Source organism: Planococcus citri, chromosome 5 (genome assembly GCF_950023065.1).
Source record: "Planococcus citri chromosome 5, ihPlaCitr1.1, whole genome shotgun sequence".
In the NCBI taxonomy this organism is placed as follows: domain Eukaryota; kingdom Metazoa; phylum Arthropoda; class Insecta; order Hemiptera; family Pseudococcidae; genus Planococcus; species Planococcus citri.
The window spans coordinates 15,924,555-15,938,273 of NC_088681.1; the positions used below are offsets into that span (position 1 = coordinate 15,924,555).

Here is a 13,719-nt window from a genome sequence, read left to right on the forward strand (position 1 = left end):
CTAAAATTTTGAAAATGTTATCAAATTCATGAGTTTTATGCACTTTTTTCTCATTTTTTGTCAAATTGCTCGTAATTTTTTCAAAATCTTGAAATATGCTCAAATTTTTACTTCTTTTTGTCAATTATCCTAATTTTTTGACACTCTTTGCTCTTTGCTGTTCTACTTTTTTTTTACGAATTGTCTCGAAAGTTTTGCATCTTGAACTTTGGTCAAATTTTCCTAAATTTTTGGCCAAGTTTTTCAAAAATTCTGGCGAGTATTTCAAAAAGTCAAAATCTTCATCAAGTATTCGATTCTCCAATATTTTTGCAAAATTGTTGCCAAACTCGTGACTCTGATTTTTTGCAAAATTTCCAACTTCTAGCTAAATTATCCGACATTTTAAAATTCTGCCAAATTTATAATATTTTTGCCAATTTTGCCTGATTTCCAACCCAAACAGGAATTTTTTCCTTTTCAATTTTTTCGAAGCTATTCTTCCTCCTTCCCCGCACTTTATTGCTCTCCTTCTTCACCCTTTCTTTTTCAAAACACCGATTTCATTTCCACCAAAGCTGTAAATTCTGATCAATGTCAATTTTTTCCCTCTCAACTTCGACGATGTAGGTCGATCCACGGGGTAGTTTTTTTATACGAAAGAAACGCCACACACAACACGAGATAAAATAAGTGATAAAAAATCGTCACGCATATCGTTCGTATGCGGTTTTCGACGAAGCAGATTATACAAATCGACGATTATTTCTTTCGCTCGAATGCACGTGTATGTATTGTGTACTTCTACGTACTCACTTACTCACATTTTTATGTATGTAGTACTTGGAACTATATAGAAAATGGTACGAAACGAATGTCAAAAAATGTAGAATCTTCGCGTCGACACGTTTTATTTTCCCTTATCTCGGCAGCATAAATTCCAATTATGGTGCCTCGCCTGCGTTATGCGTGTATGTTCGTCGCTTATGTTACCTACGTGTAGAAAAAAGCTCGCGTATATAACGAGAAACCATAACCAACCGGTAAATTCGCTTTTATCCCACGAAAGGCGTGTGCGACAAAAAAATTTCCCAACGTTTTCGTACGAATAGGTACTCATTGTTCGAGAAGGTGTGAGATAAACACAAGCAGCTCTACGAGTAGCTGGAGAGATTCGTTCCTCTATACACAAACTCATTTTGTTTCATCCCTTAAGTTACAAGGCTCATACGTAGGTACCTATCTATCCACCTACTAACCAATTTTACAAGGAAATTCGTACTTGGTATACGAACAAATATATGTAGTTGAGAAAAGTGTGTTCGAAATGCGGATTTACGAGGCTCACGTACAAAAGAACTTGTGCAGCTTTGGATGAGGCGAGGCGAGTGGAAGATGGAAAATATTGAAAAAAAAAGAATACTCGTACGTCTTTTCCTGTACACATATGTCTTCACATCGAGTTTACACGTACGGTACACACTTTGGCTCGTGTTATTTAAAACAAAAGGGTGTCGAAGGCTTAAATTCTACTTTTTATCACTTTTTTCATCGTCGTCGAACCGAAAAACCATCAAAAGTTGATGTTTTTTGCTCAGCCACGCGACGCGCCGGCAAATTAAAATCTCGTCAAGTGTCAAACGAACGTTTATCCTTTTTGAATAATAACGCATCTGATGTTTGGCTAAAAGGTTAATATTTTTTTTTTCTACTCGGTTTCAACCCCCGCTCTCGAGGATGTTCGCTACCGCAATTTAATCCAATAACGCGCGAATCATTTTTAATTTACTCTTCGTCGTCGTCGTCGTGGCGCTGGTATCATTAAAAATGGTAAATACGTCGGTCGGACTTTCGCACCTTAAAAGGTTTTCCTAATGCTCCCAAATGAAGTATAATTTAGACCACGGTAACAAGGAAACAGCATTTTTGAAGCAGTTAAGACTCGTTTACGAGCACGATAACGGCGCGCCAATGGTGTCGAAATAGTACAGCTTTAATACGATTTCACCCCCCCCCCTCCCTCCCCGGACCAAGGTAAACTTGCCGGCGACGCAAAAGCTCGCGGATGAGCTTTGTACGAGTAATAAACGTGCCGTTGTGCGTCTTGTTGCCCTATTCTGTGTCTATAGGTACGTAGGTACATGTAGCTCGTAAAATGGAACTGCATCTTTCAAAAACGTGTTATAAATAATCTAGCTTTAATGTATAAATTTTATCAAATTGGTTTCTCAAAAATTAGCTGCATCAAACACTAACTTACACACATTTTGGTGAGTCGAGTCGAGTCGTGGTGTGAAAATAATGTTTTGTAACTTTTCGGTTCTTTTTTCCTTTCGCCGGTTTTTTTCATCATCGTCTGTTGCTCGACTTGCTCGAATCTCTACCGTTAGCTTATTTATTATTCTGCGAAATCCTATTACGATTTGGGTGCGAAATGCGAACTGTGAAGGCGAGCGAGTAGATTGTTCGTTTGTGTGCAAAATGTTCCTAATACTCGTCCTCATCCTCATCGTCTTCGTCGTCGTGTAGGCCTGCCGCTAATTCTTAATGTGATTTTTTCAATTTCATTTCAAAAGCTGTGCTATACGCTAGGAAAGTTTCTTTTTGTCATTTTGGGTTTGGAAGTTGTACGCGCGATATTTTGCGAAAGCGAGCGAGTGGTTTTGTGATTGATTGGATTTTAGTGTACGAGAGAAGTGCGGGGAATTGTGGAAAAAAGATAAAATCGAGGAACCGAGAAGAGAGAATAGGTTATTAAAATCGACTCGAGGAACGTGGATGGATAATTTTTTGCATTTTAATGCGCATTTAGAAAGGGAAGAGGGGCTTCTGAGCCAAACTGCGATACTGAGAAAAAATTTTGAAAAACGAATATAGGAAAATTAGACCAAAGTTTAAGGTATAATTTGACAACACTCTGAAACAGTTTGAAAAAATTGTGAAAATCCATCAAAAAATCACAGCAAGGACTGAAGACTAAAGATTCACGATGAACCATTTTTCGATAATGTAATCGATAACCAATCTGGAAGGGTCCACACTTCCACAGGTGGATGATTTTCTCCAAGATATTTCACAAGATGAAGAATTTTAACTGCAGAAGTGATTTTTCGATCAATTTTCACCACTTTAAACCAAGTTTTTAATAAGATGGCCACAAATGAGGGAAACAGAAAAACTTGAGATTGAAAACTGAAACTAAAACTCCATGTTCCACACAGTTCCCCTCCCCCCAAAACAATTACTCGCCATTTTCAGCCTTTCAGTTTATTTCATGATTTCATTTAAAAACATTCAAACACATAAAAGTTGACAAAAAAAATCCAAAAATTTTTGTCAAAATTTTGACCAATTCGCCCGCAGTGTTTCTGGAGAAATTGGCCACAAATTCAGAGAAATTTAGAAAAAAAAATGAAAAAATTGTGGTAAATTTGGCAAAATTTTGAATTGTTGGAATATTAAGTACATAGTGAAAGTTTTGAAAATCAGGCAAAAAAAATATAGGAAAAAAGCTAGAAATTTGACAGAAATTTTGAACATTTTGGAAAAGTTTTAATAGATCCTTCAGCAATTAGCATTCTTTAAAAATTTGGTCAAAAATTTACGGTAGCTCATAGAATTAAAAAGGTTGGATGATTTAGCAAAAGTTTTGAAAATATGGCAAAAAAAAAGTTACGAGTGCGCCAAAAATTTGGAAAGAATTAGGTAAGTATAAAAAATTTGATATTACTTACTTTTGAAAACATCATGCTAACATCATTAACAAGATAACAACTACACGCCAATTTCTCTGAGTACTACAATATCAAAAATTTTCTCAAAAGCCATTGAAAATAGAATTCGAAATATATTAAACCAACAGCAAAAACGAGAACAAGCCGGTTTTAGGAAAAATTTCTCAACAATTGATCACCTACACACAGTTAATCTGATAATTGAAAAAACCAGTGAATATCAACTCGACATCCACCTAGCCTTCATAGATTTTGCCAAGGCCTTTGACTCTCTGTGACACAACTTTCTGCAAAAGGCTCTCATTGAACAGGGTGTCCCAATGTCTTTGGTGAAAATAATCAAGGAAATGTATAAAAATTTAAAGGCAAGAATAGTTATAGACATAACAGGCGAATATTTTGATATAGAGAGAGGTGTAAAGCAGGGAGACCCCCTCTCTGCAATCCTTTTCAATTCTGGCCTCGAAAGGGTTTTTGGTTTAACGAACTGGGAAAATAAGGGAATTGTAATCAATGGGGAACGTCTAAGTCACTTACGTTTTGCAGACGATGTAGTATTATTTGCCAACAGCATAGAAGAATTAAAACAAATGATTATTGAATTAAGTAAATTGGCAGAAATGGCAGGACTAGAAATTAACTATAAAAAGACCAAAATTCTCTCAAAGGATTCAGAAAAAGAAATTAAAATTGAAGGTCAAAAGATAGAAATAGTAACAGAAACAATATATCTAGGTCAAACTATATCTTTCGAAAACAGTACTGAAAAGGAGGTGAACAGACGAATAACTTTAACCTGGAGAAAATACTGGGCACTCAAAAATATTTTTAAAGGGCCTTTTCAGAACCACCTAAAAAGTCAGATTTTTAATGCATACATACTTCCTACGCTGGCTTACGGCTCCCAAACATGGACTTTGACAAAAAAAATTATTAAAAAAATTGAGACAACCCAAAACTCTTTAGAAAGGTCCATGCTAAATTTTAAAAAACGTGACAAAGTAAAATTAGAAATAATGAAGAGAAAACTTAAAAATAATCTAAATTTCAAACACTGGGTCAGAAGAAATAAATGGAAATGGGCGGGGCATGTTAGTAGAATGACTGACAATAGGTGGACTTACAAGACAACTTTTTGGTTTTTAGGGCATGAAATGAGAAAAAGAGGAAGGCAGAAGGCTAGGTGGACAGATGAGCTTGACGAATTTTCAACTCACAAATTTTTCCATAGGGTTGCACATGATAGAATTGAGTGGGAGAGACTGCAGGAATCCTATGCCCGTTTCTGGGCCTAGCGGAGGTGGGTTCTATTTAATTATAGTTACTCTTTATCTCTTTGTAAATCTATTCTTTAAGAAATTGTACCATTCTTCGCTAATAAAGGATTACTTTACTTTACTTTACTTTTGAAAAATTTGGCCAAAAATTAAAATCATTACGAGTATGTTAAAAAGTTGACAAAAATCTTGTAAAATTAAGCAAAATCTTGAACACTTTGACAAAACTTTGGAAAATTTCAAAGCATTTTCGCAGCATTTTTGAAAAATTTGGCAACAAATTTAAGACAATTTGAAAAAAAGTTGGATAATTGGCAAAAAATACTATTGAACTTGGCATATTTTTGAAAAAATGTTCAACATTTGAAAAGGGTGACAAAAATTAAGGATAGGTACTTTAAATGCTTGTCAAAAATTTAACTTAATTATGCGAAAGGTTATAAAAATTGGGCAAAAATATAGACAATTTTGACAGAATTGTTGAAAAAATCAAACTTTAACACGAATTCTAATTTTTTTCAGCAAAGAGAACCAATGTGAATACATAGTTTCATCGATTCAACTGCCACACATCAACGACTACTAGTTTTGGGCAATTCTGGAGCCTGCAGCGATTTTTCAATTTTCTCTGTCAGAAACTTCAAATCACTCTGGAAAAGCCAAGAATAAACTTTAGGAGATTTAGCTTTGATCGATGCTTATAAGGCGCTTTCTCGACCGTTTCACACGATTACAACGAAATTCCAGGAGTCCCAATACAAAATAAAATTTTTGACCAATTTGTAGATTCCAGAAAATATATGAAAAAATATCAAATTTACAAAACAGTGAAAAACGAGTGGTTTCAGATATCTTCTTGTAAGTCTACTGTATACCTATACACAATCACCCGATACAAAAAAACAATGTAAATTTGATTTTTTTGGAGCCTCCAGCGAGTTTTAAAATTTTTCCAGATATTTCAACTCGCTTTTTGAGCACTGAACAAAGTTATAAATCCCACTGTTCATTTTTAGCACCTCCAGGGTGATTTGAAATTTCTGGAGAAATTTGAAAACTCGCTGGAGACTCCAAAATAGTCAAATTGAAATTGTTTTCAAGAAACATGTATAAAAAATTCCAAAAAGAAAAAGCAGGACTTTCGACAGGACAATTTTCAAACACTTAACGACTTCATTATGGGGGAGGGCAGGGTATCTAACGGATTTTTTTTGTTGAAAAAATCACTACTTTTTTCACTATCTTTTTTCAACCAAATTTTCAGAATGCTATCCACTCGACCACCCCCCCCCCTCTCTCTAAACACAAAAAAATTAACAAAGTCAAATTTTTCACATGAATATTTTTAAATAAATTAAAACTGGAAGAAAATTTGTAATTTCAATCAAAATTATTGAAAAAAACAATACACGAGCTTATCACATTCGTTATAAGACAAGGTGTCAAACAAAATTTCAAAATAAAAAATCAGGATTTCAGCAGGACATTTTTTGAACACTAGAGATTTTATAAAAAAAAAGGAGCCGGGGGGGAGGCAAAATTTTACATAATAATTTTTCGCTTTTAGTTTTCCAATGTCTTCAACATCCCAAGATTTTTTCAAGCAAGCGGATGTCAAAAATATAATTTTATCATTTCAATTTTTGATTTTTTTTCACGTTAAAAGTTCTTGCTCATGTAATGAAATTGGGTGAATAAAAAACTTTTTTTTTAACAAACCAAATTTTTAATTTCGAAAGAGAGGCACATAAATATGTAAAAAACGATGATTTTTAGTGTGATGATGAATTGATGAATTGATTAATTATAAGAAGCTTATTACTTTGCTTCAAAATTTTGAAATTCAAATGATTTTTTTTTTGTTGAAAAATTCAATATTGAAAAAAAGCAAAAGAGCCCGAGCGAAGCGTTCAAAAATTCATGTTTCAAGAAGTGAAAAAAATTTCTTCATGCAGGGAGGAGTTTATCTTTCTGATTCAAACTTTGAACATTTCTTGAATTTGAACAATAGTTTTTTATGGGGAAAAAGAGTAAACAGCCCGAGCGAAGCGAGGGCAAAAGCTCTCAGAAATGTGTAATTCAAGCTCTAAAAAAGTCGACAAATGAGCTCTTTTCTATGGAATAAAGATCGAGAAAAAGGAACGAATTTGAATTTTTTTCATTTTTTCACTACCTTTTCAACAAAATTCACTACTTTTTCACTACTTTCACTACTTGCACTACCTGTTAGATACCCTGGAGGGTTTCAACATTTGACACGCCAATTTGTCGTTTTTGTAATATCTTTGGACATTCCAAGATTTTTTTCAAGGATGGCAATGTCAAAAATGTCTTTACTATACATATTATCAATTTCTCATGGGCGAAGTTTTCTTCAAACTTTTCACAATATTTTTTGACAAGGTGTCTAACAAAATTTCAAAAATAAAAGGCAGGACTTCGGCAGGGCGTTTTTCAAACACTTTACAACTTCGTCATGGGTGAGAGGGAGGATAGTTCAACATTTTACACGTCAATGTTTCGCGTTTGTAATATTTTTGAACATTCTACGATTTTTTCAAAGAGGGGGGGGGGGTGTCAAAAATGCCTTTACTATTTCAATTTTTCATAGTCGAAGTATTCTGCAAACATTTCACTATATTTTTTGGAGAAAGAGTGGGGTCAAAATTTTACAGTTATATTCATCACCTTTCTAGTGTTATGGGAGGTTTCAATATTTTTTTGGGGGGGGGGCGACGTAAGAGTTGACAATATTCTTACCATCTTAATTTTTCGTTTTTCAAGTTTTTCAAGTTGTGTTTCGCAATTTCTTCAAGAAATGAAGCAAGGCATAACATATTAGCAAATTTTTGAATTGAAAACATCAAAAGGAAGCACTTTTACTTTTCAAAATTGTTTTTTTGAAAAAAAAAACATTCTTGTTTTTCATAAATGACTCACAACAAAGGGAAAAAATTAAATGAACTTGTATCTGCTCGAGCGAAGCGAGGGCTAAATTTTTTTTGAAAGTTTTTTCGTAAAATGTTTCTATCAGAAAGGTGGGTAAAACAACATTTTTTCAAAATTCCACAAAAAAGGAAAATGAATTGAAAATTTAAAGTCTAATTAAAAACAAAATCAGGACAACTGCAAGAGCACGGAGCACATTGCCAAAAAGGACAAAAGAAGGATTTGCAGAATTTGCAAGATTGTTAGACACTCTGTCTAGTCGACTAGTCGAGGAAATAGGTACACCAAACGATATCTTGCTGAAAAAACTATTCGTTATGCATCTTCTTGAATATTTGATTATTTTCCACTTTTTCTGGAATTGGTCAAAAATTTACTTTTTAACTGGCACCACTGGAATTTGGTGATAATCACCTAAAAAGGTCAAGAGTGTGTCTAATAAGCACCGACCACAGTTATAAGTTCTAAAGTTCATTTTTGGCTCTTTCTGAGCCATTTGAAATTTTCTGGGGAAAATAAATAAAAATAACTTAAAGACTCCAGAATATTCCAAAACTAGGGGTCTTTGGTGTGTGGGGATTGAATTGAAGGAATTATTTACATTGGTTCAATTTGCTCGAAAAAATTTATCCTAAAACAGTTTTTTTGAATTATCAAAAATTTACCAAAAATCCAAAAATGAACTTTAGGACCTCAACTTTTAATTTTAGCGATTTTAAGACATGCTTTTTCGATTTAGCTTGGTTTCGTTCAAATCAACGAGTGCCCGTTCGAAAGGTTCCCTAGTCAGGATCATTTGGCTCGAAAAGTAATCCAAAAAAGGAAATATAAAATAATTCATCTCTCTGCTGCACTCTCGCGAAATTCATCACACAAATATGCCTATCAATTTCTACATCCTAAACAACGCCAAAAAAATCCTCATCATTATCGTCGATTTCACCATAAAAAATCATAAACCATCCCCCACCAGCCTAAATATTCGGCGACAAATTATACACGCTATTATCGATTTTAACCTAATACACCAAGACCAACTCTCATACCTACACATACAACAACGACAAAATACACATAGGCTCATTTTATGGCATTTTTACGCGAATAAAACGTTGGAAAAATGACCGACAATAAAACAAACTCGCGTCGAGGAAAATACATCACTATCCATCTACAATATCCTACCTCGTATAGCTTTGGAAAGGCATAGAGGCACGTCACATTAAAAAGAACTACGCTGCATTGTCTCTTAATTGACATACCTACGTATTACCTTTCCAAAATGAAAATGTTAATTACCAAACGAGAACCCTATACTACTCTTTAAAAAAAAAAAAAAACGTAACAGTAACGTGAGCTACATTACGTGTTGTTTTTCTTTTTCCATCAACAACCCACTACTGAACAGAACAGAACACAGCAGTTGTAAAAATACCCTCTTAATAATATGATCTCGTGCGCTGTTGATAAACTTCCTTGTTCAACTTCGAGTTCTATACTTTCGACATGAAAAGATGAGAAATTCCTGCTCCTGGTATATCTACTGTATCTAAGTAACTTCATACACACTACACACGTAAAAAGGGTACAGGACACAGGTGAATTATGGTGGGAGGAGGAGGGATGAGGGATAGATAAAGGTACTTGACTCTTCGAGTTCTCTATATACTTAGGTTTTAGGTATATAATAAATGGAAACTTTAGTGGTTTATGGGATGATTCTATACGTCTATAAATGAACAATGTGTATGGAATCAATACGCTAGTTAATTAATTTCATTACCCATAGAGCATTAAATATCGAGATATGAACTTATAAGTTTCGACTTTGAAGCAAGATGCACTTAAAAGCTCATCACATCGTAAGACATATACCGGCTTGGTGATCGATTTATAAGCTTTTAGTGCTCGACTAGAGGTCTACTCTGGCACGTTTCTATGGAAATATTTTGTTTTGAACCTAAAATATAATAGGTCTGATTCGCCATCAACGTGTTACGTACTCGTAATTACCATCAGCACAATATATGTACGTATACTAAAATGTACAGATGGTTTAATTCGGTCAAATGTCTCATTAACGCATATGTTAAGCCTATATAATGTGTATAGGAAACACATCTGTATTCGTTGGGTTTTTTAGTACTATCTGGTGACTATGCAAATCTACACACCAAGTGTCATAAAGGACCCGGGCGCACCTAACGGCATAGTGAGCACTTTGCGTGGGAACCTGGCTAATTCCCAAGTCGACCACAGTCATGGACATATTGTTCAACTTCAATGTCTCGGTAATGTTTACCGCGAGTTTGTTTTCATTTTGTGATGATGAAGATGCAATAATGGGGAGAAAAAAAAAACTTGAGACTGAATTATAACGATGAGGATTGTTTAATAGTCGTACTATACTAAGTACTCTTATGATGGTGGTGGAGGGTGGAGGGTGTGGGTATTGAGACGTCGTTAAAGACCCATTAAATACAATTGACAGCTGCTCTGTGTGTGAGGTGATATCTGCATGTCGAGTGTTCGAGTAGGTAATTAGATAGGTAGGTAGCGAATTTTATCAACTGATAGGTCTTCGAATTGATCAGGAATTTATTATTTTGTTTTCAATAAATTTAAATCCCATCATCGGTTGCCAGTAGAATAATAATTCGTGGTATAAAATTTTATTTATCGTGTGAAAATAGCTAGGTTAGGTTAGGTTAGGATAGAGAATATTCCCCATTTATTCTTGATATGATTCGAAGACTTCAATTTTACAAACGTTATTTGGAAGAGTTTCCCTAAAGGATAAAGTTGGAAATGATAACTTGGTGAAATCAGTGCCCGAGCTGGATATGAAATTAATCCACACGAGTAGCAGCAATTCGTCGGTCGTTTGTTAGCATCGATGAAAGGAATACACTTAATACCTCGGAGATTAATACCAACAAAGTATACATTACATGACTAGATCCATAGTAGACTATAATTCTCAAACATACGTAGGTAGGTATTTGGATGCCTACGATACGTAATATTTCAAGCTGATGAAATTTCAATTCCACGTCAAGCTTACCTAATAATTATAATTTATAGATTCGAATTACTCGACTAAAAAAAAAATAAAATATTTCGAGTAGAATTTTTTTTTACCTGAGCATATCACAAGTGCCAAAAAATATATCCTTATCATTGGTGCAAATTTTTCTTCTCAACACAATTCAGAAAAATTAACGAAAATTTATTTAAAAAACACGTTTAAAAACTGAATGAAAAATTTGATTTAAAAAAATATTATATTAAACACCATTAATCAAAGGAAAAAAATTTGTAATAAAAATCACCGTCGTCGTTCAAGCATTAATAATACGAACATGTTAAAACAACGCATACAGCACGCGGTAAACTGGAAATTGATAAACACCAACACGCCGAAGAACTACTCTGACCATTATTATTACCGAATGCGCCGACGACTATCCGAATCATACGCTAGATGTCGTCGTACATTTCTCTATGTGTAGGAGTAGTCGTCGCACAGAACTGCACTGTGTGGTGGGCTTTTATTTTTTTGGCTCTTAGAAATACTCGTAAGGTATTCAACAGATTCTCTTGTAATGGAAGGAAGGTCCTTCTACCATCCCTGGGTTAAATTGGCACTCAACAAATGGAGAAAAAATTCAACAATTTGGTCGACTAGAGCGCTGCAAATTTTCGGCACTGAGATACTCGATCGTACTTAAGTCGTATACTCGTAGCCATTTGGGTTCGGTGGACGCCAGTCAGTGAGTTTTTCAAGGTGATTTATAGATCATTATGGGCTGAGACGATGAAAATTGGTGGATAGGGAGGCAGGGGGAGGTGATGTCGAGACTGGGCGTTTCGAGAGAAATGCAATTCAATTGAGAAGGGTTTGGAATTTCGCGAACATATATCGACGATGATTTTTATTACGTTGAAAAGCTCTTTGAGTAAGAATAGAGGTATATGTAGTAAGTTGATTTTTCGAGTCGATTGATGATTTGAAAGACGTAGGCAAGTATCGATTGCAATCTACGGCCCACTAAATCCGATTCTAACTACAGGCATTCCACGTCAATTCGACCAAGAAGTGGTATTAGGAGAGAAGGGGGGGGTCGGCGATTTTTTTGAAATTTTTTCTGTGGAAAACCTTTTGAAAGAATAGCCAATGGCGCAAATCGCAGCCCTCTAGCCCTTTTTTAAAGGCTGCTAGGGGGTGTCAAAGTTTTCAGTGAACTCATCACAAAAAATCAAAATTCGAGAAAATTCAATTATCAATTCCAAACATCAAAAAAAGTTGAAATTTATTCAGTTGTCTTATTTTGACCTCTTTCTGACGTATTTCATGAAAAAGTTGCTAATAATTACACTCATAGAAAAAAAAAATTAAAATTCGTTCGTTTTTTGAATTTTTTCGAATACTGATTTTTTTGTGATGAGTTCATTTCATCGAGCGAAAGGGGTTCTTCAACTTTTTCAACGGATACAAAAAAATAGGGGTCAAATGGGTCAACTTCACCAATTAAAACTTTTTTTCATGTTTTAAATCAAAAAATCGAATTTTTTCGCAAACTTTCAATTTTTTTTAAATCGACTTGACGAAATAATGCCACCTCAATTTTTTAATATGTTGTTCAGCATGAAAAGTTGCCCATAACATATTTTTTTCAGAATTTTTGAGAGTCGTAACGATATAAAAACTACGCTTTGGAACTTTTTGAGCTAATTTTTCGTACGAAAAAAAGTGGCAACACTGATTTTTATGATATCGCCAAAAAGTTTTTCAAAACCCTTAACTATTGGAATAGGTTCCATTTTGGTAGGTATCGCGATTATTGAGTAATCCACTCTTTGACACCCCCTTAGAAGCCTTCAAAAAGGGTTAGAGGGCTGCGATTTGCGCCATTCGTCATCCCTTCAAAAGATCTTACCACAGGAAAAATTTTAAAAAAATCGCCGACCCCCCCCCCAACACTTCTTGGTTGAATTGACGTGGAGTAGAATGACCCTACAATTATTTTTACATCGAATCTAAAACAAAATTTCATTCAAATAAGTATGTATCCCAAAATACATACAAAGCTCTAAGCTGAAAAATTTTACATTATGTAGTTAACTACACGTCGAAAAAACTGAACGATAGGAATCTCACAAGTCAAACCATGAATATTATGATTATGACAGATTACGAAAAAATAAAGTCGGCGGATTTTGACCTCTGGCAAAAATCTTTATTTTGAGTTGAACGTGACTCAGAAAGAATTTTAGCTCCGGAGGTATGTACATCTGGAGGGGAGGAATGTGCCCTCAAAGAAAAGAAATTTTGTTTTTTTAGCTCCTGTCACTGCCCAACTTGTTTTGGGAGAAAAGGTTTTAGTCCCAAATGAAAATATTTGAGATTCTACAATCTAAATCGATCTATGCTATTTTCGTCAAAATCTAAGACTATACTTTCATGGTTCTATATGTATTGAGCGATTGAAAATTTGCAATTCGCTTATTTTTGGACGAATTGGTGTTTTGTAAATTTTTTCTTCGAAAATGTTTCGCATTAAAATTGGCTCATTCCTAAAACTGGGGAAATATTTTAGAACGCAGCGATACCAATTTTTTGGCCATTACTGCCAAATTGAAAAAAAAATTATAAGTTTTTGGCTTTTTCCTCGATTTTTTGAAATTGCCAGTAGGAACAAAAAATTGGCACCACTGCGTTCCAAAATATTTCCTCAGTTTTAGAAAATGATATTTATTTTGCTCAATTAATAGATACG

The 13,719-nt window shown here is 34.4% G+C and overlaps 1 protein-coding gene across 1 annotated transcript in view; it reads right to left on the minus strand.

Annotated features, from left to right (window-relative positions):
- The window catches only part of LOC135846298 (neural cell adhesion molecule 1-like), a 113,698-nt gene extending 102,312 nt beyond the window's left edge, over nt 1-11,386 (minus strand). Inside the window, exon 1 of the mRNA XM_065365300.1 lies at nt 11,081-11,386. Within this exon, the coding sequence (XP_065221372.1) occupies nt 11,081-11,120 (40 nt within the window). The 5' untranslated portion in view covers nt 11,121-11,386. The remainder of the gene's footprint in view (nt 1-11,080) is intronic.
- Nucleotides 11,387-13,719: the final 2,333 nt, after the last annotated feature.